Source organism: Brassica napus, chromosome A1 (assembly GCF_020379485.1).
Source record: "Brassica napus cultivar Da-Ae chromosome A1, Da-Ae, whole genome shotgun sequence".
Taxonomy (NCBI): Eukaryota; Viridiplantae; Streptophyta; class Magnoliopsida; order Brassicales; family Brassicaceae; genus Brassica; species Brassica napus.
Genome location: NC_063434.1, coordinates 25,094,805 through 25,117,660, shown reverse-complemented (window position 1 = coordinate 25,117,660; position 22,856 = coordinate 25,094,805). Strand labels below are relative to the sequence as shown.

Below are 22,856 nucleotides of genomic sequence, written 5' to 3'. Positions count from 1 at the left end.
TTCCGTTAACTGAAACGACGTCGTTTTTGTTTTACATGATCTGAAAATAAAAACAAGTAGAACCCTGGATTCGAACTCGGGTTGCTTGGGTGAAATGATAATGTATTTAACCACTGGGCTAAAGGCGTTTTCAATATAGTTCCAAACACATTTAACTTTATTTGGTACTCACTGAATATAAAAAGTTCTCTAAAAACATAAAAGATCTTTAAAATTACAAAATATTGAAAAATAAAGATTTTGTAAAAAACAAATTGAACTTAGAAATATTTTTTTCTTTAAATAATCAAAACATTTTCAAAAAATTCATTTTTTAAAATTAAATTAAAAATTGAAAAATAAAGAATTTTTTTATAAAATTAATTTTGAAATTAAAATAATTATTTTTCTTTAAAAAAAAACAAAAATCTTCCAAAATTTTCAATTTTTTAAAATTAAATTAAAAATTGAAAAAAAAAATAATTTTTTTACAAAATTAACTTTGAAACTAAAATAATTATTTTTCTATTAAAAAAAATCTTCCAAAATTTTCAACTTTTTAAAAAATTTAATTTTTAGCTGATAATTGTAACTTAATTTTTTGCATTTTCTTTGATTTTTTAAAAAATTTGGATTTTTTTTTTAAAAGAAAATTTTGGAAGATTTTTGATTTTTTAAAGAAAGAAAAAGTTTATTTTTAATTTCAAAATAAAATTTATAAAAAAATAATTATTTTTCAATTTTTTGGAAATTTAAAGATTTTTCAAAAGTTTTTAGAGAATTTTTTGAGTTTATGAGAAATTAGGGTTATGTTTTGTTTTATTTCAATCATCCACGTCTTTTGATCAATAAAAACAAATTTGTATCTAATCTTTTAAAATGTCTCACTAGTCCAGTGGCAAAACTCCCCTCTGTTAAGTCCAAGAGTGTGTGGGTTCGAGTCCAACCAACAACAATTTTAAGATTTTGTCTTAAACAAAAGAACTGAATGAAACGACGTCGTTTCACTAAATGGTAGTATTTAACGGTGGGTTAACACAGTTTTAACTGTCGGTTAACGGTTTGTTATTTTGGTCAGTCAACGAAAGTTTAGGATTTTATTGGCCAGACTCGAGTACATGTTTATTTTGGCAATTCGTGTAAAGTTCGTGCTTTTTTTGGCCGAATTCCCATTTTATTTTTTAACTTTCATATAGCATAATATCTGCTAATTCCCTATCTTACAAGCTTCATCTATAGACATGTAAAACCGTAGAGGAAAAAATGAAAGGTATTACAGATGAGATTCTTATTCAAATATAAAATTACGTGAAAATGATCTTATTAAAGCAACTACATTTTACAATATGAATTCAAGTGAAGCATTAAGCTATCATATAATATAGTAGCATCACCAATGTAACAAGCACCAAGCTTACCTCATCATCAAGAATGAAGAGCACAATCTAAAGGCTGTAACTAGACTGAGCAGTGTACAATCTCTGAAGCCGTCTCCTTCGGTATCTCCATGCCACTTGAATCTGCCTAGCTGCTCGTAGCCTCCAATATGGAGATTCATACCTAATGGCTCCTTGCACTCTAGGATTCCTTAAGAATCTCGAGAACAAGCTTGTTACGTCTTCAAGATCTGCTACACTCAGGGAAAACGCCTCCACGTTTGTCACACACTTAACATTTCTGTAGCTTAGCAATCCCTTTGATGGAATTCTTATCCTCGTCCCATCTGCAGGTTCCAAAGCATACTGATTAGTTACAAAATGCAGTGTAATGTTTCAAGTTTATAACCCAAAACATTGAGAGTTATGAGCACATAGACTCTACAAGGATGTAATGTTTTAAGTTTTTTAGCCCAAAACATTGAGAGTTGTGAGCACATAGAGTCAACAAGAGATGTACCAGGATTAACAGAAGATCGTTCAAGGCACCAAGTGAGGAGCTCCTCACCACAAACGTCTCCTTCTGATAAAGGAAGAACAGAACCGTCTTCACCAATGCTCTCCATCTCACCTCTCACTATAAATACCATTTTCTCAACTAGACCTCCACGGTGCAAGACCGTGCTACTACTTATGTATGTCCTCTGTTTCAGCCTCTCACGGATGGCATCTAAGATTGATTCATCCATCAAAGAAAATATCCTCACCTGCAAACCCACCAACATTTTCAATCCACACAAGTTTCAGACAAAACAGAACCAACACCGAGGGAAATAGACTTTGATGTTTAACCTTCTTGAGAAAAATGAAGAGGTGTCGTCTTATATCTCTTTGAAGGTCATCAGGCATATTCTCAAATAGCAATTCTTCGTTAACTCCTCTAGTAGCAGCCCAGTTGAACCGCTCAGCCTCTCGCACCCTCCTGAAAATGTAGAAACAACTATTCATTTAGCTTTATAGTGACATCACATAACCTAAGACAATGTAAATCTTCAACTTGAGAAGCAAGTTTTAAGAGGCATAGTCCACATACTTTCTTATACCTTCTGGCAACCTTCTATGGCTCATCCATTGCTCCACATCACGCCGTCTCAGCGTCATTTCAAGATTCCTAAGATGGACAAAACACAATAACCGGGGAGTACTTTATTATTTTGAAACCACCCACCATGCCTTTGAGATATCTTCTTATGTGATACGGTAGTTACTTACCTTCGACCAAGAGCTTGAAGGAAGTTCTGCATATTACCAATAAGAAGCGCAAAAAGCAATAGCCCCAGACCGATAATCCCCATGGTAAAGAAGACCTCCCCAAGAAAGTAACTTGGGACTTGGTTTCCAGCAAGCGTGCTGATTTGCTTTTGAGAGATGTAAACAATGTACATTCATTAAGAGTTCCACATGTGCCATCCAATGTAAACTATCTGAACAGTTGTGTAATAAACTGAATTACCTGAAAACCCCAGAAAAGAGAGTAACTATATCTTGTGAAGAGGCTAGTATGATTGGTGAGATTGACTGCCTTCATATAGATTCCATAAGGAAAACCACCCTCTTGAAAACAAGCACTTGCACTTGCATTACCTTTCCATGCAGCAAACGCTTCAGAGCTCTCTCCACGACCACAATCTATAAGATTTCTACATTCATGATCAGAGTTACCGCAAGCATCTCGTAGGCATTGGTTAACTCTCTGAAAGATACAAAAGAGAAAAGAGAGGCAGGCAATGAGAAGAATCAATAAGCCACTACATATCTATACATCTTTTATTGGTTAGGACAAGAGAGGTAATGTAAGCAACATAAATGATTTTATATCTAAATAACTGATACAAGTTTGAGACTTTTGCCATACCTGCAGACCAAAAAGATACCAGCAAGAGCCAACAACATGACCAGCAAGCATAAAGGTGAGAAGATTAATAACAAAATTAGCCCAAGCAGACTCAAATATGAAGCCTGTAGGTGTTTGGCCAGCAAGAAGTGGTAGTAGTCTATACAACTTCGGAATGTACTGGAAAAGAACTGCAGCACGTAGCAGGTTCTTTGCATAATTTGCCCCAGATGCACCTAAGTGTGCTGGTATTATCCATAATATCAATATCTGTAAAAAAAAATATCTACAGTAAATGAACATATACTAATTACTTCTACTTAGAAGTTGGGTTCTAACGTTATGATACCTGTGGAAGTGGCATTACTATGAACAAGTCTAGTAAAAACTTTCCTCGGAAGTAATGCCGAGCAATTTTCCTTGGATGAGCAACTAACTGGCCAGCACCAACAACTGTAGACTCGGGAGCTACATAGGCCAATCGGAACTGCAACAATATATGAAATAAAGAAGCATTTGAGGCCAACATGTTCTCTTATAAGTTATAAGGTAACATAAGCAAAAAGGAAACACACCTGAAGCAGAATGTTTACAGAGAATAAAATATCTGTTACACTTCTAACAGCTACAAATGCTTTAGCCATCGGCCAATCAATCACAATGCATTTGTCGTTCTGCAGTGCCAAATACTGTTGTAAACGCAAGAATACAAAACATGAGAAGCAAAATATGGAGAGAAAAAACATACCTGTTTGACTAATATGAGAAAGAAGAAGAGAGGATCTATGAAAATAGCCAACAAGCATGAGAGGGCAAAGAACTTAGTCCAGCTCTGAACGAATTTAGAGTGAGGATTCATGATTCCTGGTAAGTATCTATTAGCAGTTGTAGCAAACCGCCTAGCCCAGCCTTTAGCATCATCATACAGAGCATTATGGAACTAGTAAGATAAAGAAAAGACTCTGTTTCAGCTACATTTACTTGATCCTCAAGCTATTTTTGTCACTGTGTTGAGTATAAAAATCAAAACAAGATACCTTGGAGTCAAAGAAGGCAGAAACTCTGGAACTGGGGATTTGGGCAGCTTTGCGGTTGTAATAAGAAGGACAAGTGGTACAGTAAGGATCATTACACATACCTAACTGTCCAGATCTCAAGAGATTTGCGTGTTTTAAGACGAACTCGTCGTCTGACTTTTTATGTTCCAGAGTAGCAAAAGAAGGATACCTCTCAGGCTGTGACGAGGAGATACCAACTGAATCAGAAGGAGGGGGAAGAAGAAAGAGAGGCTCAGGAGTGCGAGTAGAGGAAAGAGGACCACTCATTTGAACTAAAGGAGGTCGTCTCTGGGCTCGAAGAGGACCCGTGTAGCCTAAAACCACTGTGGAGCTGTCGAATCCATCAATGGTGGAACAAGTGTTTGAGAGGGATACGCTACGAGACCTGGAAGTGAAAGGCCTAGTACGAGATGTGTCCGAGATTGGAAGCATGGGAACATCATCCTTCTCCTTGGGGGAAGCCATCTCGAGACAAACTCTTCACCTAGAGAAAAGTTTCAAGAAGACCCAGGAAGAAGAAAAAAGCTAGGGCATGAGTGAAAAATCTTATTTTTGGTAAAAATGAGTGAAAAATCTGCGGCTGAGAGTTTACAAGAAGATGAAGCAGAGACTTTTAAAGATTTCCACGAAGGAGACGATGACTGAGTCAGGCGTCGCTTAGAATCAAATCTCGTCAAGCCAAGTGTATACATTTTTTATTATTAATTTGATTGACATATTAAAAGTATGTCTATGTGTGAACACGAAAAAAAAGCCACGTCAGACAAAAATAAGGACATTTGCGAAGACTTGACTTTTGATTACATTGTCTATTAATATGGTGGGTCCCTCTAATATTGTGTCGTTTGTAATGGAAATAAATCATTTGACGTTACTATTTAAATAAATATAGCGGAATTATTTCCAAAAGGTCTAATTAAAATTCCATTATTGGATCACCTACCAAATCTCACTAATAGAAAACAAATTTACCGATAACTAGGGCTAGAAATTTAATCCGTTAAATTTGATTATATTCGTTATTTGTTTTAACTTGATCCAAAAAATTTGATTATCCAAAAATACTCATATCAAAGCAAATACAAAACAATCAATATACTTTAAAAACAAATCAAATCATAAATACTAAAAAAATTGGAAACAAATATAGAATTTAAATATATAATCTTACATAATTATTATTTTAACATAGAAAGTTATTTATTTTATATATAAAATTAATTATAAAATTAATTAAGAAAAATAATATAAAATCTTTATAGAAAATTTTCTTTTAAAAACTGTTTCAAAAAAAATATTATTAATTTAAGAAATTTATGAAACATATAGTTTCATTAATTTTTAATCTTTATTTTATATCATGGAAAATATATTTTCAATACAAATTTATATAGTTTTTTTTCTAGATTTATTTGTATTTAACAAAGTGGATTAGATATCTGTAAATATTCGTCTAAGTATATATAAATTTTCCAAACATCCGTAAAACTGAATATCTACACTTTTACGAATAAAAGCAAATCGTAAATTTAGATATACGTGAAGTACAAAACAAATCACAAAATACTGAAAATTATGGTACTACTAGGGCTAGTCCACGCTACGCGCATAAATAAAAATAAGCTTATCGTATGATCTATATTAGTATATAATTTATATTTTCATTACATGTGTTTTATGTTATGATTTGCAAGATGGATGTATAATAGCGTTGATGATTTTTTAGGTGTAGAAGGTTTATAAATGTGAAGATTAATTATGTTAGATTTTGATGGTTGTGTTCATATTAAAAAAGTGTTGAACTATGTTTTTGCTGTAGGAAATATATACATCAAAATAAGATTGATTTGTCAATGGTGTCCATGCCTGAGATTAGCTTTGAAAGTTGTAAAGATATAGTACGTAAAAACCTTTCTCTCCCTGGATCTTTCACGGAGGGAGGAAGAGATGAAAGTTTTTGTTTTAATCTTCTGATCTCTATAGATCATATACTTTTGTTGTAATATATTTTTGATCGGTGTTGATCGAATCGCTAATTTTGATTAGATTTATGTTCGGCTTTGGCGAGTTTTGGTGTGTGTTTCATTCTCAATCGGGGTTTTGGGTCTTCATGTTTTTATTGTTATTGTGATTGCAAAGTAAAAAAATCTGATCTTGTCTTTTGATCAGATATGCCTTAAACTTTTTTTTTTTTAAATATATATTCATTCATAAATAATCAACTCAAAAGAACACAGGAACAGAACCTCCGGCTGGTTTTCGAAGAAACAGTGGACTACACAAATAGATTAGGCTTATCACTAAGACCATGGAGAAAAAAGCCAAACATACAGCGGATGGGAAAAAATCTAAATCTCAAGGGTTCTTATAGGATCTCTATCATTGCCATAGATCCGCGGCCAACGACACCAACTTAACCGAAATCAAGCCGACCACTGTAAATCCACTTCCTCTCAAAATAATCGCCGACACACAGATGAGAGTTCCACATAACGCTTCTGTCTTCGAACCGTCTAGTATAGACACTGTTGATCAAGTCCAATTAATTCTTAAGGTTGTGAACTTCAATTATGTTGAAAGGTTGTGTCTTTTGAAAAATATGTGTAGAGAGTTGTGTATTTTCTAAAAGTTATATGTTGTAAGGTTGTGTCCTTCTAAAAATAGTCTAAAAGTTGTGACTATTCACTAGTATCTTTTAAAAAGTGAGAAGTTGTGAGTATTAGAAGAATGCGACTATTCATATTGAAGGGTTGTGACTATTCAAATAGGCTTTAAAAAAATCTATAAATAGTCTCTCCCATGCATTTTTCAAATCAAATTTTCACTAATCTACTAATAATAAAATGGTGAAAAAAATAATGTCAAAGTTGCAACTTTTCATCTAAACAAGGTGTCTTTTAATCTCAAAGTGGGATTGCTTTAAAAAATATTGGTTTTATTTAAGTAATGTGTTAGTTTATATAATAAGTGTTGGTATTTTATAAGAACTCTCCCAAAAATTAAAAAAAATATTATAAATGAGACGGGTTATATTAACGTAAATCAACATATATTTATTACAATATTCAATTTTCTGGATATTCATTTTCAATAAATAAAGCAGGTAGATAAATATACAAAATAACAATTACCAACATATAAATTATAATTGTTTAAAATTATAAACTAATAATTTTAATATTATGTCTTAAATAGGAAAAACAATTATATATCATGCAAAAAAAATTGCATTTTGTTCAAAAAGTGGTTGAAGATAACTATCATGTGAAAAATGTATGAAAAAACTTAAAAATGATGAAGACATAATTGTATGCAATATGTGTTTTGATAAAAAATTAAAGGGAACATTAAGGTTTATAAAATATATATATATATATATATATATATTTGAATACTTTGTAAATCATATTTTAATCATCAAAATTAAATTTAATTATTTATATGATTTAATTTTTTTATCAGGCATATAAAATTATAAATTATAGATTATAATATATTCTTTATAAAATGAGTTCCCGTGCGATATCGCACGGGCTCTTTGCCTAGTTATGGTACAGTAAACTAAAACTATCTTATGGTACATAAAACTTTCTAATATGGTTGTTGAAATAATTTGAATAGAGCTATATTCTGATTTTATTTTCGGAAAATATATCATTTAGCCTGTTTGCTTTATTTAAATATTCTAGTTTCACTTTTGCTTTAATGTGTTCTTTGTCATTTAGTTTGTATTATGTCTTTTGTTGGGATGGTGCGAATATATATGTACTTTTTATTTTTATATTAGTACTAAAATTATGGTTGAGTTCTTTTTTTTAATTTCAGTATGGAAATTTGATTTCTATATTTTCTACATTTATGTGGATACAATAGATTTGTATCTTTTTATATATTGTAGTGGTAGGGCTGCTGCATCTTTTTGTAAATCATATACTTATAAGTGTGTAAATGTGTAAATTATTTATGTAAGTGTGCAAATTTACTGCAAGTGATTTGATTTTTCGTAAATATCAAAGATAAATATTAAAATAAGTTTACATGATTGAGATTATGTGTTTTTATAAAATCATTAAAACATGTTTGTAAATATATATATTTTGTCCAAGAACACACAGATTGAAGATCTTTATTTTTTGAAGAAAAAAAACACATTATATATCTCTTACGTCCAGAAAACTTTATGTAGTTTTCTATAAATATTTTTCAATTAATAAATGTGAGTGGAAATATAAATAGAATTGGTGTCCAAGATAAAACCTCCAAAATCTCATAGAAAGAACTTTTTTTCTCGTTGTTGATTTAAGCTGTTGTTTTGCGGTCGTTAACAACCTAAAAAAAACTAAGGAGCCAACGTGTTCGTCTTATAGGATTACAACTGAGACGGTTTTTGTTCAGCTACTGCTTTCATGCATGGATCTAACTTCGATGAACCACGAAGTATCTTTGTTAATGAGATGGTAAGATATTTTTAGCAATCATGAGCAGCAATTAAGTTGAGTTACCAACCGCAGAATAAAAAACCACAAACACATGAGAACTGCTTCCTCTGGGTCTGAAGTTTCATCAAATAGAGGAAGTTCTAGGAAGGACCTTTGTGGTGGCATGAAGATCCTCACGCAACATTATTAACGATGCGACGCCACCTTCCTTTGCGGCTTTCAGAGCTGATAAGTTTTTGTGGTCGTTATCTCTTATAATTTAACTGTTATCTGCAGATACTTAACCTGTACAATAGATATAGATATACATATTTAGTTTGACCAGAAATTGGTGGTATATACATTTATTTATTTCCCATTCTGTTTCATTCTGTTTCACCAGATTGTTACGAAATGGTCATTCCCGTGTTATCTAACTAAAGGCAGAGTTATCTTTTTGTATGGTAATCAATTTTTTCAGAGTACCTTCATTAAGTAACAGTAGACATACAGTTTCATCTACAACAGTTCGTTTGCTTGGTAGCCAAGTAGTTTATGGAAATTATGTTGATGAACATGGCTTATTATATCCAGAATTTGAGCAAAAGAAACTGAATACATTTTTCCAGGCTTGACAAATTTTTTAATATCTGAACTAAATTTATAGGAGGCAGATGAGAACATAAGGAAAGGAAAACATAGAAAACATGGTTTTGTCAAAAATCTATGGGTTAACTTATTCAATACCTCTCATGCTTTTGTCTACATAAAGAACATCATTAGTCCTCTTGAATAGCTCCCCAACACAGCTTTTCCAACATCCTACAAAAAAATTAAAATCAAATCGACGTGAAAACAACTATCAATAGAGCAAGCATTTTTCAAGCCTTTATATTCGTTCTCTAGTCGACTGAGCTCCTCTTTCACTCAATCTGAGACAAAGCAGAGTTGTGAACTCGTTGTCGGCCACAGCGTCAAAGCTCGGCCTACTTACGGATTTTCTGAAAAGTAGACAACACTTTTTATTCTTTCTGGTCCACTAATCCCTAATACCATTCAAACTGGAAACCAAATCTAAGTTCATCTTTTCAAATAATTTATATTAACTAATCAAATCAGAAATCATATTCAAGAGAACTCTAACCATCTTGGAGACTGGTGAAGTTGACATATTAATGTGATCTCTAAGTAGCCATATCCCTAGAGACAGGAACCGAAACAACTTCAGACGTCTCGCTAAAGGCACCAAAACACATTGAATCCATAACATTAACATCCAGATCTCCGAGAACAAATCAAGATTACAAAAACGCTCAAAACTCAAATAAGATAAACTGCCATGAGATTTCAGTTGCTCACTCATTTTCTGTGAGAAATGAAAGGACGACGTTTACGGGATGGAGAATGACCTTTTTATAGCCGGAGATTGACCGCCTGGAAGAGAGGAGAGATGCATTGAATAAGGAATCGTGCTTGGAGTGGGTAGAAGGAGTTAAGAAGTTAGTTAATGACAAATGTAACAGATGTTTTATTCTTTGTAAACATTATGCTCCAGTTGTGTTTCCTTTTGCTTCCATTTTGTTATGAGTACGAGAATATGTTGGCTTTTGATGCTTCTTCTTTCATATTTTATTGCAATTCTGTTTTGCATATGGGCCTACGGTTGTTGGTGATAGCTAGTTGGTCGATGATCAAAGAAAAATTGCTTGCCATTACTTCTGAGGAGAGTTTTTACGAGATTTGATCTTAGTGTTCGCATTTCTAGCTATCGTCACGTTTAGAGCTATTGAGGTTTAAAATTATTCCATATCAGTTTTGTAACACCCCAAAACCCAAACCCAAAAAGTTTTTGTGTTTTAAAAGGGAAGGCCCGTTCAGCAGCCCATTAGGATTAAAACCCTAGGGTTCGCTTGCCTTTCCCTATAAATACAAGCCTCCACCTCCCTTGTCTCTCATCAGAAATTCTAGAGCGAAGCTCTGCAGAAAAATCCCGGAGACAGGAAGCCCTAGCCGTCGAAGATCTCTCTCTCTCTCTCCCCGCGCCGCCTCTCTCCTCCTTCTCTCTCTTCGCCGCGTCTCTTCTCTCTCTCTCTCTCTCTCTCCTCTCCGCGTTCCCTTCTCTCTCTCTCGGCCGCGTCTCTCTCTCCTCGCCGTGAGCAGCCGCGAGTGGTGGTGGTGGCCGCGTGGTGTCATAGATCGCAGATCCCGTTTTCTCTTACCTCCTAATCTCAGATCCAGATCCCGATCTAGGCTAAGGTGAGGTGTTCTACCCAGATCTGTTCTATGTTCTTTTATATTGTTGAATGGGTTGCTAGGATTGATTAGATCCTGTTTGATGTTAGGTTGATAGATCATATTGCATTAGAACCCTCGTACTGATTTAAGATTCTAAATAAACTGGTGTGTTGGTGTTTGACTGATTGTTTGATTGGTTGAAGACCTGTGGTCGTGATTGAGAGCTAGGATGGTTATAAAGAAATGAACGTAGGATCTTAAGAGAACTGTTAACCGGTCTGTTAGATGAATGATAGAAAACCTATGAATGATTGTTGAATGGATTGAGTGTGACACCGAGAACGGGTGGCGTCTAAAAAGGAAAGTAAGAAAGAGTCTAAGGGTTTAAGGAAAAGGAAATGATAAGGAAAAAGGAAAGGTTAAATGATTGAAATACGAACCACCGAGGAACGGGTGGGGAGTATGGGAAATGAATAGAAATGGAATACGAACCACCGAGGGACTGGTGGGGAGTATGGGAAAACGCGGCGGCCGTAGCGTTCAAAAACGGCAAGTAAGAATAGAGGCGCCGGTAAGATTGAGTCACGCCGAGTCTTGGCGGGAAGGGGTCGTAATACACTGCAAGGGGTATGGACTACATCCAAGGGAACCGGATGCCGGGTGTACCAGGGCAGGCGACCTCACAGGAACGCAGCAAGAAAGGGGAGGGTTGGTCCGCTTGAGCTGTGTAGGTCCTAGAGTTATAGGATGAATGAAGTCTTAAATAATAAACCGAATTGTGTGAATTGAGCGATGACTGAGTTCATTGCACTGTTTGTTTTTGTGAAATGAACTTTAATAGTTGGTTAAGAAATGTGTGTAGCGACTAGTCGGTTCTCGTTTCGCATTGAGCAGTATAAAAGCTCATGGGGGAGACTGGTCTAGAATCGCTTCACTGAGTATTAATACTCACCCCTCTTTTCCCTCTTCCATTCTTGCAGAACTATAAGTGGAAATGCCGACGGTAAGGAAAGAAATGCACCTGAAACTCATGGGACCAGAAACGGGACACACGGAGATGTCGGAAAAGTAGACATGTGTGTCCTAAACCCCGCGCCCTGGAACCCCGGTTGGAAATGGGGAGGGACGGGTGTTTCAATTGGTATCAAAGCCAGGTTAAGGTCCCTTAATACTAACTTAAGGGATCAGCGTTTCCGATATTGCCCATTTCCCTTATGGTTCTGATAGACCGTCTTAGCTAATGCTGAAGGAGTATACGAACAACTCAGAGTCTCCGGCCAAGATCAGATCAACAAAAAGTCCTCGTACCGCGGTGTAGTGGAGTTTCAGAGGTTCAGGAATGGGTAACAAGGAGTTGTAAGGCAAGTATACAGAGGGATTAATCGCCTAGCACGACAAGTTAAGGGGGAATGGAAAGTCGGACATACGAGCTGGAGGGAAACGTTTCGTCGGCGACACTACCCCACACCGGGCCGGGAAGACTGGGGAAGGAGAGTCGGACGCAGGGCGGAGGCAAGCGCAGCTTCACGGAGGAGATATCCCGGCAAAGAAATAGCATAATGTCATTCAGATATCACAGTGAAGCTTGTTCCCAATATAAAAAAAAAAAAAAAAAAAAAAGCATGGGCGCGGGCCCTACCACCTTGGAGTGGGCCCGCCTAAGAGGAAGGAGCAAAACCGGGGCGGCCAAGGGACGATCGGATGGGCAGAAGAAGGAAAACCGATTTCAGATTGTGATAATTAAGTTAAGGATCATCTTGGGGTAAAAAAAAAAAAAAGATGATGGAGGGTCATTTTGGAGCAAAATGCGAAATGCTAATAAGGATATGGGATCTTCATAGGGAAAAAAGGTTCATGGTAATAAGGATCATTGTGGGGTAAAAAGGATCGTCTTGGAGTAAAAAGGATGATGGAGTATCACCATGTAGCAAAAATGTTGATGCTAACAAGGACGAGGAGAGAATGAAGTTCGTGGAGCAGCCGAACGTCCACATCGGGAGACATCCGTGAGGCGTCAAGTGCTGATGCCCCAGTTCCAGAGATCCAAGAGTGTAGGCGAATGTACCAAGGCCATTTGATCTTCCAGTTCACGCCTGAAGTCGAAATGACGCTGCCCAAGATGGGCTGTGGGCACCCAAGGAAGTCAGGATTGATCGGGAAGGGCTTGGACCGTTTAGGATGGAAGACAGTGTGCCAACGAGGAAACGTGGACGTCCGAGGAAGATTCCTAGTATTGATGCAGACCGCCTAAGGAGCGTAACTGGGGTATGTCGGTGTGGGACACTGATGCATGCTAATCAAGGAACGCACTCAGTTCGGGAGTACACCGAGGAATTCTTGGAGACAACTAAAAGATGCAAGCCAAAGTCAGCGGAGGGTTGGTGCCAGGGGATTAAGGCAGAGCTCCGCGAGGAAATTCAGGGCAAGTTGCTTGGTGTGTTAGAACCATGGGAATTCGTTCTGATGAACTAGATAGCCGGTCAGGCAGTGGGGTAGAAAGGGCACTTACCGTTGGGTCGTCGCCATCTCAAGCTCTAAGGAAGAAATGGAAGTGGAAGAGGATCTGCGGAAGAGATCGATTATGGATGAAAGAACCTCGGGAGAATGTACCGAGCCGTGCAAGTGTGAGATCCTTGTTCAGATAGTGCATAGGCCTCGCCTGGTCCAAGAGTACACTAAGGAGTTCTTAGACATGACCGAGAAATGCAAGTCGAAGCCTGCGGAGAGGTAGTGCCGGGTTATAAGGCGAGACTCCGTAGGAACATTCGAGGAGAGCTGAATGGAGCCATGGAATCTATGGAATTTGCCTTAGTGGTGAGGATGACAGGGAAGGCGATGGCAGCGAAGGCGGGGTTGTTAAACATGTTATTTATGTCACAAGCGCTGAACCGAAAGAGGATCCATCGGAAGGTTAAAATTAGGAGGATTATCTGGAACCGCCAGCTAGAGGTGTCCGAGTGTTTGGTTATGATTCAAGGCAGAAACGCACTTCTCCACTTTGTAGAGACTAAATAAGATTTCGGAAACATCCAGTATGAGTAGGAATTATGTTATTCCTTATTTATCTGGGAGATTTCGAAAGAAAATTCTTAAGAAAATATTGTGTGCCTCCCTTGAATGTGTTTGAACTCACCTCGGGTTTTGGAATGTTAGTGTTCAAAGCCGGAAGATTGGAATTCGGGGCGAATTCCGATTAACAGGGGGAGAATTGTAACACCCCAAAACCCAAACCCAAAAAGTTTTTGTGTTTTAAAAGGGAAGGTCCGTTCTGCAGCCCATTAGGATTAAAACCCTAGGGTTCGCTTGCCTTTCCCTATAAATACAAGCCTCCACCTCCCTTGTCTCTCATCAGAAATTCTAGAGCGAAGCTCTGCAGAAAAATCCCGGAGACAGGAAGCCCTAGCCGTCGAAGATCTCTCTCTCTCTCTCTCCCCGCGCCGCCTCTCTCCTCCTTCTCTCTCTTCGCCGCGTCTCTTCTCTCTCTCTCTCTCTCCTCTCCGCGTTCCCTTCTCTCTCTCTCGGCCGCGTCTCTCTCTCCTCGCCGTGAGCAGCCGCGAGTGGTGGTGGTGGCCGCGTGGTGTCATAGATCGCAGATCCCGTTTTCTCTTACCTCCTAATCTCAGATCCAGATCCCGATCTAGGCTAAGGTGAGGTGTTCTACCCAGATCTGTTCTATGTTCTTTTATATTGTTGAATGGGTTGCTAGGATTGATTAGATCCTGTTTGATGTTAGGTTGATAGATCATATTGCATTAGAACCCTCGTACTGATTTAAGATTCTAAATAAACTGGTGTGTTGGTGTTTGACTGATTGTTTGATTGGTTGAAGACCTGTGGTCGTGATTGAGAGCTAGGATGGTTATAAAGAAATGAACGTAGGATCTTAAGAGAACTGTTAACCGGTCTGTTAGATGAATGATAGAAAACCTATGAATGATTGTTGAATGGATTGAGTGTGACACCGAGAACGGGTGGCGTCTAAAAAGGAAAGTAAGAAAGAGTCTAAGGGTTTAAGGAAAAGGAAATGATAAGGAAAAAGGAAAGGTTAAATGATTGAAATACGAACCACCGAGGAACGGGTGGGGAGTATGGGAAATGAATAGAAATGGAATACGAACCACCGAGGGACTGGTGGGGAGTATGGGAAAACGCGGCGGCCGTAGCGTTCAAAAACGGCAAGTAAGAATAGAGGCGCCGGTAAGATTGAGTCACGCCGAGTCTTGGCGGGAAGGGGTCGTAATACACTGCAAGGGGTATGGACTACATCCAAGGGAACCGGATGCCGGGTGTACCAGGGCAGGCGACCTCACAGGAACGCAGCAAGAAAGGGGAGGGTTGGTCCGCTTGAGCTGTGTAGGTCCTAGAGTTATAGGATGAATGAAGTCTTAAATAATAAACCGAATTGTGTGAATTGAGCGATGACTGAGTTCATTGCACTGTTTGTTTTTGTGAAATGAACTTTAATAGTTGGTTAAGAAATGTGTGTAGCGACTAGTCGGTTCTCGTTTCGCATTGAGCAGTATAAAAGCTCATGGGGGAGACTGGTCTAGAATCGCTTCACTGAGTATTAATACTCACCCCTCTTTTCCCTCTTCCATTCTTGCAGAACTATAAGTGGAAATGCCGACGGTAAGGAAAGAAATGCACCTGAAACTCATGGGACCAGAAACGGGACACACGGAGATGTCGGAAAAGTAGACATGTGTGTCCTAAACCCCGCGCCCTGGAACCCCGGTTGGAAATGGGGAGGGACGGGTGTTTCAAGTTTATTATTTAAAATAAAATAGTGGCACAAAAGAAATCAGACCTTTTCCTCAAATTTTTTTTTTAATTTTGTTAAGTATTTGAAATTTTTATTCAAGAAAATATATCTAATGAAAATAATTTTTGCATCATCTACAGAGTCATGTCTGGATACTAAAAATAAAATATTGGTTTATAGCATTCAAAAATATTTTTTGAATTATTAAGGGAATATTTTATTAGTTTCAAATATTCAAGCTCAATTAATAAAACTATAAAAATAAACTTAAGGGCTGAAAGCATTGTCAATAAAGAAAGCAAGAGTATATAATAAAATTATTGTTTCCTAACTTAGGTAACATATACTGTATAAAAACCAGTTAAATTTTTAAAAATAATTTATATATATAAAGTAGAGTTTGTTTCTCCTTAAGCATCCACATCATTACTATGCACTCTGTAAAATTGACACATTATCATTATTATCTTGAAATTAATAAATTATCCTTAAATTTTTTATTTTCTTCTTATATATCAAATCTATTAAAACAAATTTTGCAACCCATATTTTCTATAAACTTTCATTTTTAATCCAACAAAAAAAAATTAACATCGATTTTTTGGTCAACATATAATAATTTAATAAAAATACCTAATATAATCAAAAGTAAGAAAAACCATTTACAGAACTATTTTTCATCTTTCATGAAACTCACACTAATCAAAATAAAGAATAAACGAATCTCGCGAAATTATTTTCTCCTTTTTAACCATTAAGCTTAGCCTTGAGATAATTAAAAAACACAACTAAAAATCAATACATAATCAAAAATAACAAAGCAACAATAAACCTTTAGTAAAAGTAAAACATAAGTTTGGTAAAAAATTGTTATAAATAATAATTAAGTTAAACATACAATATCATCCGGAATCATAAATCATCACTCCAAACTAGTTAGAATCTGGACAAAATTATTTGCCCTTTCATGAATTGGTTACTTAAAAACAATTTATATTACTTAGATTAAATAATGAATTGTATTGTAGATGAAATCATATTGTATTTGGATTATGAATTCAATTACTACATAGACTATAAAAATTGCATTAGACTATTGAGGTTTAAACTGATTCCACGTCAGTTTTTACTTTTATTTTCTAGAAAATAGTGACACAAAAGAAATCTAAACATTTTTGCTTACATTTTGCTTGTTTTTGCTTAATTTTTTCAGTATCTGAAAAAAATATTCCAAAAAAAACTATTCATGCTCTGAATGAAAATAATGTTTGCATCATCTACAAAGTCATGTCTCACTACTAATTTAGATATAAAAACCTGGCTTATAGCATTCAGTTTTCTTTTTGAAAATATAATTAGTGGCATATTTTATTAGTTTCAACTATTCATGCTCTATTTATAAAATTATTAAAATATAGTTAACGTTTGAAACTTTTGTCAGAATAAAAAAAACAAGAGTTTATATTAAAAATATTATTTTTCTGACTTAGGTAACAAATACTGTATTAAAACCATTTTTTTAATAACACTTAAGCTGGAGTCGATTTAAACGTGTTTTCTTATTCTTCGTAAAACAATACACAAATAGAAAATTTACTAAAATAGCATATTTAAAAATAAAATAAGACATCCTCATATTTATAATTACAAAATTAATTAAATAAATGAATAGTTAAAAAATTGCGTAAACTATGTAAACAATAAATTATACAATCTTTTAGAACTTAAGATTAGTATTGAGAAGTTGAACTAAAATTATGATTAATCATTTATGGTAATTTAGTTTAAAAATATATTACTTTTTGGGATTTTCCTCTGTGTTGTTTTGACAAAAACGTTTTTTACTGTTGTTGATGTGATTTATGTGAAATGATAAAAAAAATTTAAATTAACACAAATTTGAGCTTCTTGAGGTTTTCCCTCTTCCAACCTTTTTGCTTGGCTACTTTTTGGTAAAATTTTATTTTTTTTGCTTGACTTATTAAACGAAACCCTTTGAAGTTTTGATCGGTATCCTTACACAAAGATCCTATATGTTACTTTCTTTTCAATTTGACGAATCAAGCTTCCTGCAACCTTCCATGTTTTAATTTTTTTTTGAAAACATTCATGTTTTCCTTGTCTTTATAAAACTAACACTTAAGTCTTAATGAGCTAAACCCAACTACATCCGTTTGGTGATGCATGATTCGTATGCATTGTCACAGCCGTTAAATAAATTGAAGTTAACAACATCAACTACCAAAAATATGAACTCAATATCTTATATCTACATCTATAATTTATACTACATATTTTTTTACTGCAAACAGCACCAAATTGTAATTTTTTATTGTAATTTAACTTTAATATTAAGCCAATGTTTTTATGAGATAAGATTTGAGATAAATAAAAATTTAAAAACAAGCAAAAACAATTTTAAATTTCCAGCGATCGTCTGAATTCTAAAGGAAGCCGGATCAAATTTGGAAAATAGACACGGTAGTAACACTCAAGAACATTCCCATAATCTATTGGAATCTTCTTGAACATATCTCCACTCACAATGTAGATGCAAGCCGCTCCAGTTTGACTGTTCTCGTAACACATTATTATGGTTTTGTCAATAATAAAATACCTAACGCCATAATATTCATCTTTTAGCCTTGGTAAGTTAGTTGTTGAAAAATTCATCAAGTTTACCCACACCACTTGCGCTCTATCATCAATCTTATCCTTTGTCACCCAAATCTCAATCTTTCCTGTTGCGTAGCGTTGATTTAGCAACGATAACCGATCTCCCTTATAAATAGCTAGGACAAGTTTATTGACATAAAAAACTTTCTCACAAGGCAGCATGCAAAACTTTTTGATGAATATACCTCTGGAAAAACTAAAGCTTTGGATGGTACTTTCACGTATCTCGTCACAGTAACCAATCCAAAACAAATTTCCCTCCAAAGACAAAGGGGCAGCCGCCTCAGTGATGGCGGACCACAGAGACCACTTCCTGAAAGGAGAGTCAATAAATTTAAACGTCTTAGAAGCACACTCGTAAACCGCAAATTCATCGTAACCTTTTTTGCAAGTGTCGTCGACTCTACAAAAATAACCCAAGATCTGGTAACCTTTTTCGGGTCTCTTACTATCGTATCCTACCCCTCCAAAATAAAAATCTTTTTCCTTGAACTCTATCAACCCCATATGTTTCAACCAAGGATTCCAGACAGCTACGCCTTTCCTCAAAAATTCACGAAACAGTAATCCGTCGCAAGATGCGACATTAATATTTTCCCAATCCATAGGTTGACAAGGAAAATCAGATGCTACCTCACACATCTTTATCGTTGGACCAACTCCTGCGCCGCCGAGGTCAACGTCAATCGAGTAAGTCTTCAATTTAGTTAAGAAAATGAACTGGGGACGAGATCTAGACGAGTGCTGGTTGAGAAAACTCTTGTCATTGAGAAGAGAGTTCCATTTTTTGCACACGGCTCGGAACCCAACAAGAGATCGAGGTGGAAGCCAAGAGAGTATCTCTACCTCCATATCCCACGGAAGCTTCACCGTTGTCATCTATTTTTTTCCCCACCCTAATACATATATAAACAAAGTGAAAAGCTTTATGTATATATATGCGTGTGTGTGTGTGTGTGATAGGAATATAAAACAAATTGTGCACACAATAATCTTTTTCTCTTTTTGAAGTATAAGCTAAAGCTTTAAATATTTGTTATGTGCTAAGATCTATTACCATAAAATATAACCAAATAATCTTCAAAACACAAAATAACTTATAAACCAAATTTGTTGATAAAACATATTTGCTTAATTAATAATTATTAATTGTTCTATTGAGTAATAACAAAAAGTATATTTTATGATAAGGATGAAAATTTTGTTATTTTTTGAACTTTATGAAGATTTTAATTTTAAAATTACATCTTTTCTAAATAACAGGTAAGATTCCTGAGAAAATGACTAATTAAAATTATATGTATTTAAATCTTCACATTATCATCTATTTGTCAGTTATAGAAAAAATAGTATATAAATAAAAGTTATTTTCATTCAAAATCTAAAATTTCAACTATTATTAGGAGTTTTAAACTAATAACATAAATTGTGACCAAAAAATCTAAATTAAATCAAAATATAATTTTGTTGATAACAAAACTTAATTAATAGCGCATAGATATTTTATATGATTAAGATGAAAACTTTATATGTTGAAATTTATGAAAAAAAAAATTAAATTAAAAAAATTAAATTATAAGAACATAACTAATTTATTGCAATATATAGTTCAATATTTATTTCATAATATATTTTTTGCGAATAGATCAAAATTATATAAGAAAACAAAAACTTATCTTGATTCTAATTTATAGTCAGTTAAATAAATAAAAAATATATTTTACTGAATAATTCATAAGCTATAATTAATTACTATCATTAGTTTAAAACTATATTTGAATTAGAAACTAAAATTTTAATTACTATCATGAATTTAAAACTACTAATATAAATTGTGACCAAGAGTATAAAATAAATAAGAAACTTAATTCATTAATAAAAAATATTAAAATAATAATTAGATAATTATTTTATACTTATTTTATATTTTAAAGTAAGATTTTTCTAATTATAAGTAGATACTAGATTTTGATCCGTGCTTAGAAAACGCAGGTTTATTTTTCGAATTTAATAATTTTTAATATAAATTTTTATATAAAATAGTTTATAAGTTTGGCCATATTATTCGGAACCGAATAATCAATCTGTACCAAATTGAAAAAGTGAAACCAAACCTGAACCAAAATTTATAAATAATCGAACATATCATATATCTCTAGAACCAAGATAAACATATACCTGAATTTTTAAAATACAAATTATATACTTACAATTATTAATTATATGTAATTTCTAAATAACCAAATATCTTAAATATACTATTTATAAGCTGAATTATCCAAAAAAAAAACAAATTACTCAAACATTTTATTCAAATATTTAAAAAAATATCTTAATAAGTCCTCAACATTCAGTCTAATTTTCCACTAAAAGAAACCAAAACACCAGTAAGTAGTTTCCACAGGCAAACCAGAAAACTCAGTCACTGTATATAATCTAGTTTCAATTTAATAAAAAATCCATTATTTAAAATCCTTTAAAATATAAAACCCCTATTAACTCGTGAATCTATACCTCATGACATGGTCGAAATCTAAAATAACATGATAATATTTTTCAAAATTTGATTAAATTTCTCATATAAATTTTACTAAGATGTAAAATTTAATAAACTACATTGTTTTTATGTTATACATTCTAGTTTATAGGTTTTAAAATGACAATTTTAAGATTAAATTTTAGAATTTAAGGAATAAAATTATTAATAAGTTGAGTATAGTTGAGTTAACTATAAATGTTAAAAATAAATAATATATTTTATTTAAACATAAAAACATTCTAAAAATGCAATAATTTCCTGAGAAAATATTTATACAAAACCCTTTCCCCTAATAAACCCAATTATAAAAGGTTTTCATCACAAAAATAACGTAGGAAGGTTTTCAAAGAAAATGCTATAATTTTGAAATATAATTAAGCTTTTTGTTGTATTGTGAAGTATTTCTCTAATCGTAATTGAAAGTTAATATGTTTTGACCGTCGAATGGTATCATGTTTTTAACTTTCTGTTAACCGTACTTGCATCATGTTTTTATGTTAGATTGGGTAATAAAACATTTAATATGAATTAAATATGGTATTATTCAGACTTTAATTACCAATAAATCCAAATGTTTTTATAGTAACTGTTGTTAAAGAAAAATGATTGTGGGTTATATGATTATTAAATCTGTTATAAAATAATCTGTTTTTTTTTTAAATAGGTTTAGTGGCACAAAACTAATATTCCAAGGAAAAATAGGGGTAAAATATAGCAATGATATTGAATTAATAATATTGATGTATAAATCCTTGGTGTATCATAGTAAATTGAGTAATAAATCAGAGCATTGATTATTTTATAGTTGGAGAAATATAAGGTGAGACCAAAAAATAGTTAAGTCTAGTGAATAGGTCCAACAACCTTTCATAAGTAAACTTTTTGGGACTCCTTCCCTTTTAATAGTATAGACTAGATTTTGACCCGTGCAACCGCACGGGTGTTTGTTTTCACTTTTCTATACATAAATTATTGTTTTAGAACATAAGTGGTATATATTTTTAATGTTAATCATATACTTAAATATTTATATAACTATTTCAAATACAATAATTTTATAATTTACATGTTATAATTAATTAATTGTTTAAACCTTATGTATTTGCCACTTCTTATTATATATTTATCTTATTGTATTTGCATTTAGTTATTAAGCAAATTAATATATTCATGAGAAAATATATTTAAAAAATATTTTGTATTTAATTTATGCTAAATTCTGACACGTATTTCAAAACTGGATTTCTTTTTTACCAATATTTTTATGCTTATTCATTTTAGATAATTTATTATTGCATCTATAAAAGTGTAAGATATGTTAATTTTTATACATGTATTATATAGTTTGTTAATTTTAAGTCGTTCTATCATCATATTATATTTTAAATAAATAGTTTATATTTATGAAAATAAAATTTATAAATTTATCAATTGAATATAAATTTATCATATTTATTTTAGTCTAATAATTATATTTTAACATGATCATGACTATAAAAGTAGATAAAATAGGATATAATTTATTTATTTTTATTTCTAAACGATAACTTAAAATACATTAAGTTATTGTTTAAATATTACACAGATTTATTAGAATTTTTAATATATAATATATAAATATATATTATATTTAAAATGAAAATATATTATGATTAAAGTAGTTACAAATATTTTATATTATTAACTTTAAAGAATTACATGTTAATTTTTATACATGTATTATATAGTTTGATAATGTTAACCCATCTTACCAACATATTAGATTTTATTTTTGAACATAAATATTTTATAATTACGAAAGTAAAATTTATAAATATATAAATTTAATACAATTTTATTATATTTAGCTCAATATAATAATTTTAATTTAATATAATTGATTATGATTATATAATAACTAAAATATTATAGATTTTTTT

At 33.2% G+C, this 22,856-nt stretch overlaps 2 protein-coding genes across 2 annotated transcripts; both read right to left on the bottom strand.

The window, feature by feature from the left end:
* Positions 1-1,243: 1,243 nt before the first annotated feature.
* Positions 1,244-4,915, bottom strand: LOC106347444 (probable cyclic nucleotide-gated ion channel 20, chloroplastic). The gene is made up of 12 exons (XM_013786982.3): positions 4,900-4,915; positions 4,287-4,791; positions 3,998-4,189; positions 3,825-3,923; positions 3,599-3,736; positions 3,271-3,519; positions 2,869-3,108; positions 2,628-2,773; positions 2,449-2,526; positions 2,208-2,337; positions 1,876-2,122; positions 1,244-1,702 (listed from the first exon to the last, which is right to left on the bottom strand). The coding sequence occupies exons 2-12, from the start codon at positions 4,770-4,772 to the stop codon at positions 1,425-1,427; spliced, it is 2,283 nt and encodes a 760-aa protein (XP_013642436.1). The 5' UTR covers positions 4,773-4,791; positions 4,900-4,915; the 3' UTR covers positions 1,244-1,424.
* Positions 4,916-16,991: 12,076 nt separating this feature from the next.
* LOC106366984 (F-box protein At3g17710-like) lies at positions 16,992-20,237 on the bottom strand. Its single transcript, XM_013806663.3, has one exon. The coding sequence runs from the start codon at positions 19,275-19,277 to the stop codon at positions 18,141-18,143; it is 1,137 nt and encodes a 378-aa protein (XP_013662117.1). The 5' UTR covers positions 19,278-20,237; the 3' UTR covers positions 16,992-18,140.
* Positions 20,238-22,856: the final 2,619 nt, after the last annotated feature.

Coding starts and splice junctions, on each gene's coding strand:
- LOC106347444 (XM_013786982.3), bottom strand. CDS start 4,772: ATGGCTTCCCCCAAGGAGAAGGATGATGTTCCCATGCTTCCAATCTCG. Junction 3,109..3,270: donor GGTATCTTTTTGGTCTGCAG/GTATGGCAAAAG, acceptor TGTATCTTTCAG/AGAGTTAACCAATGCCTACG. Junction 1,703..1,875: donor ACGATCTTCTGTTAATCCTG/GTACATCTCTTG, acceptor TGGAACCTGCAG/ATGGGACGAGGATAAGAATT.
- LOC106366984 (XM_013806663.3), bottom strand. CDS start 19,277: ATGACAACGGTGAAGCTTCCGTGGGATATGGAGGTAGAGATACTCTCT.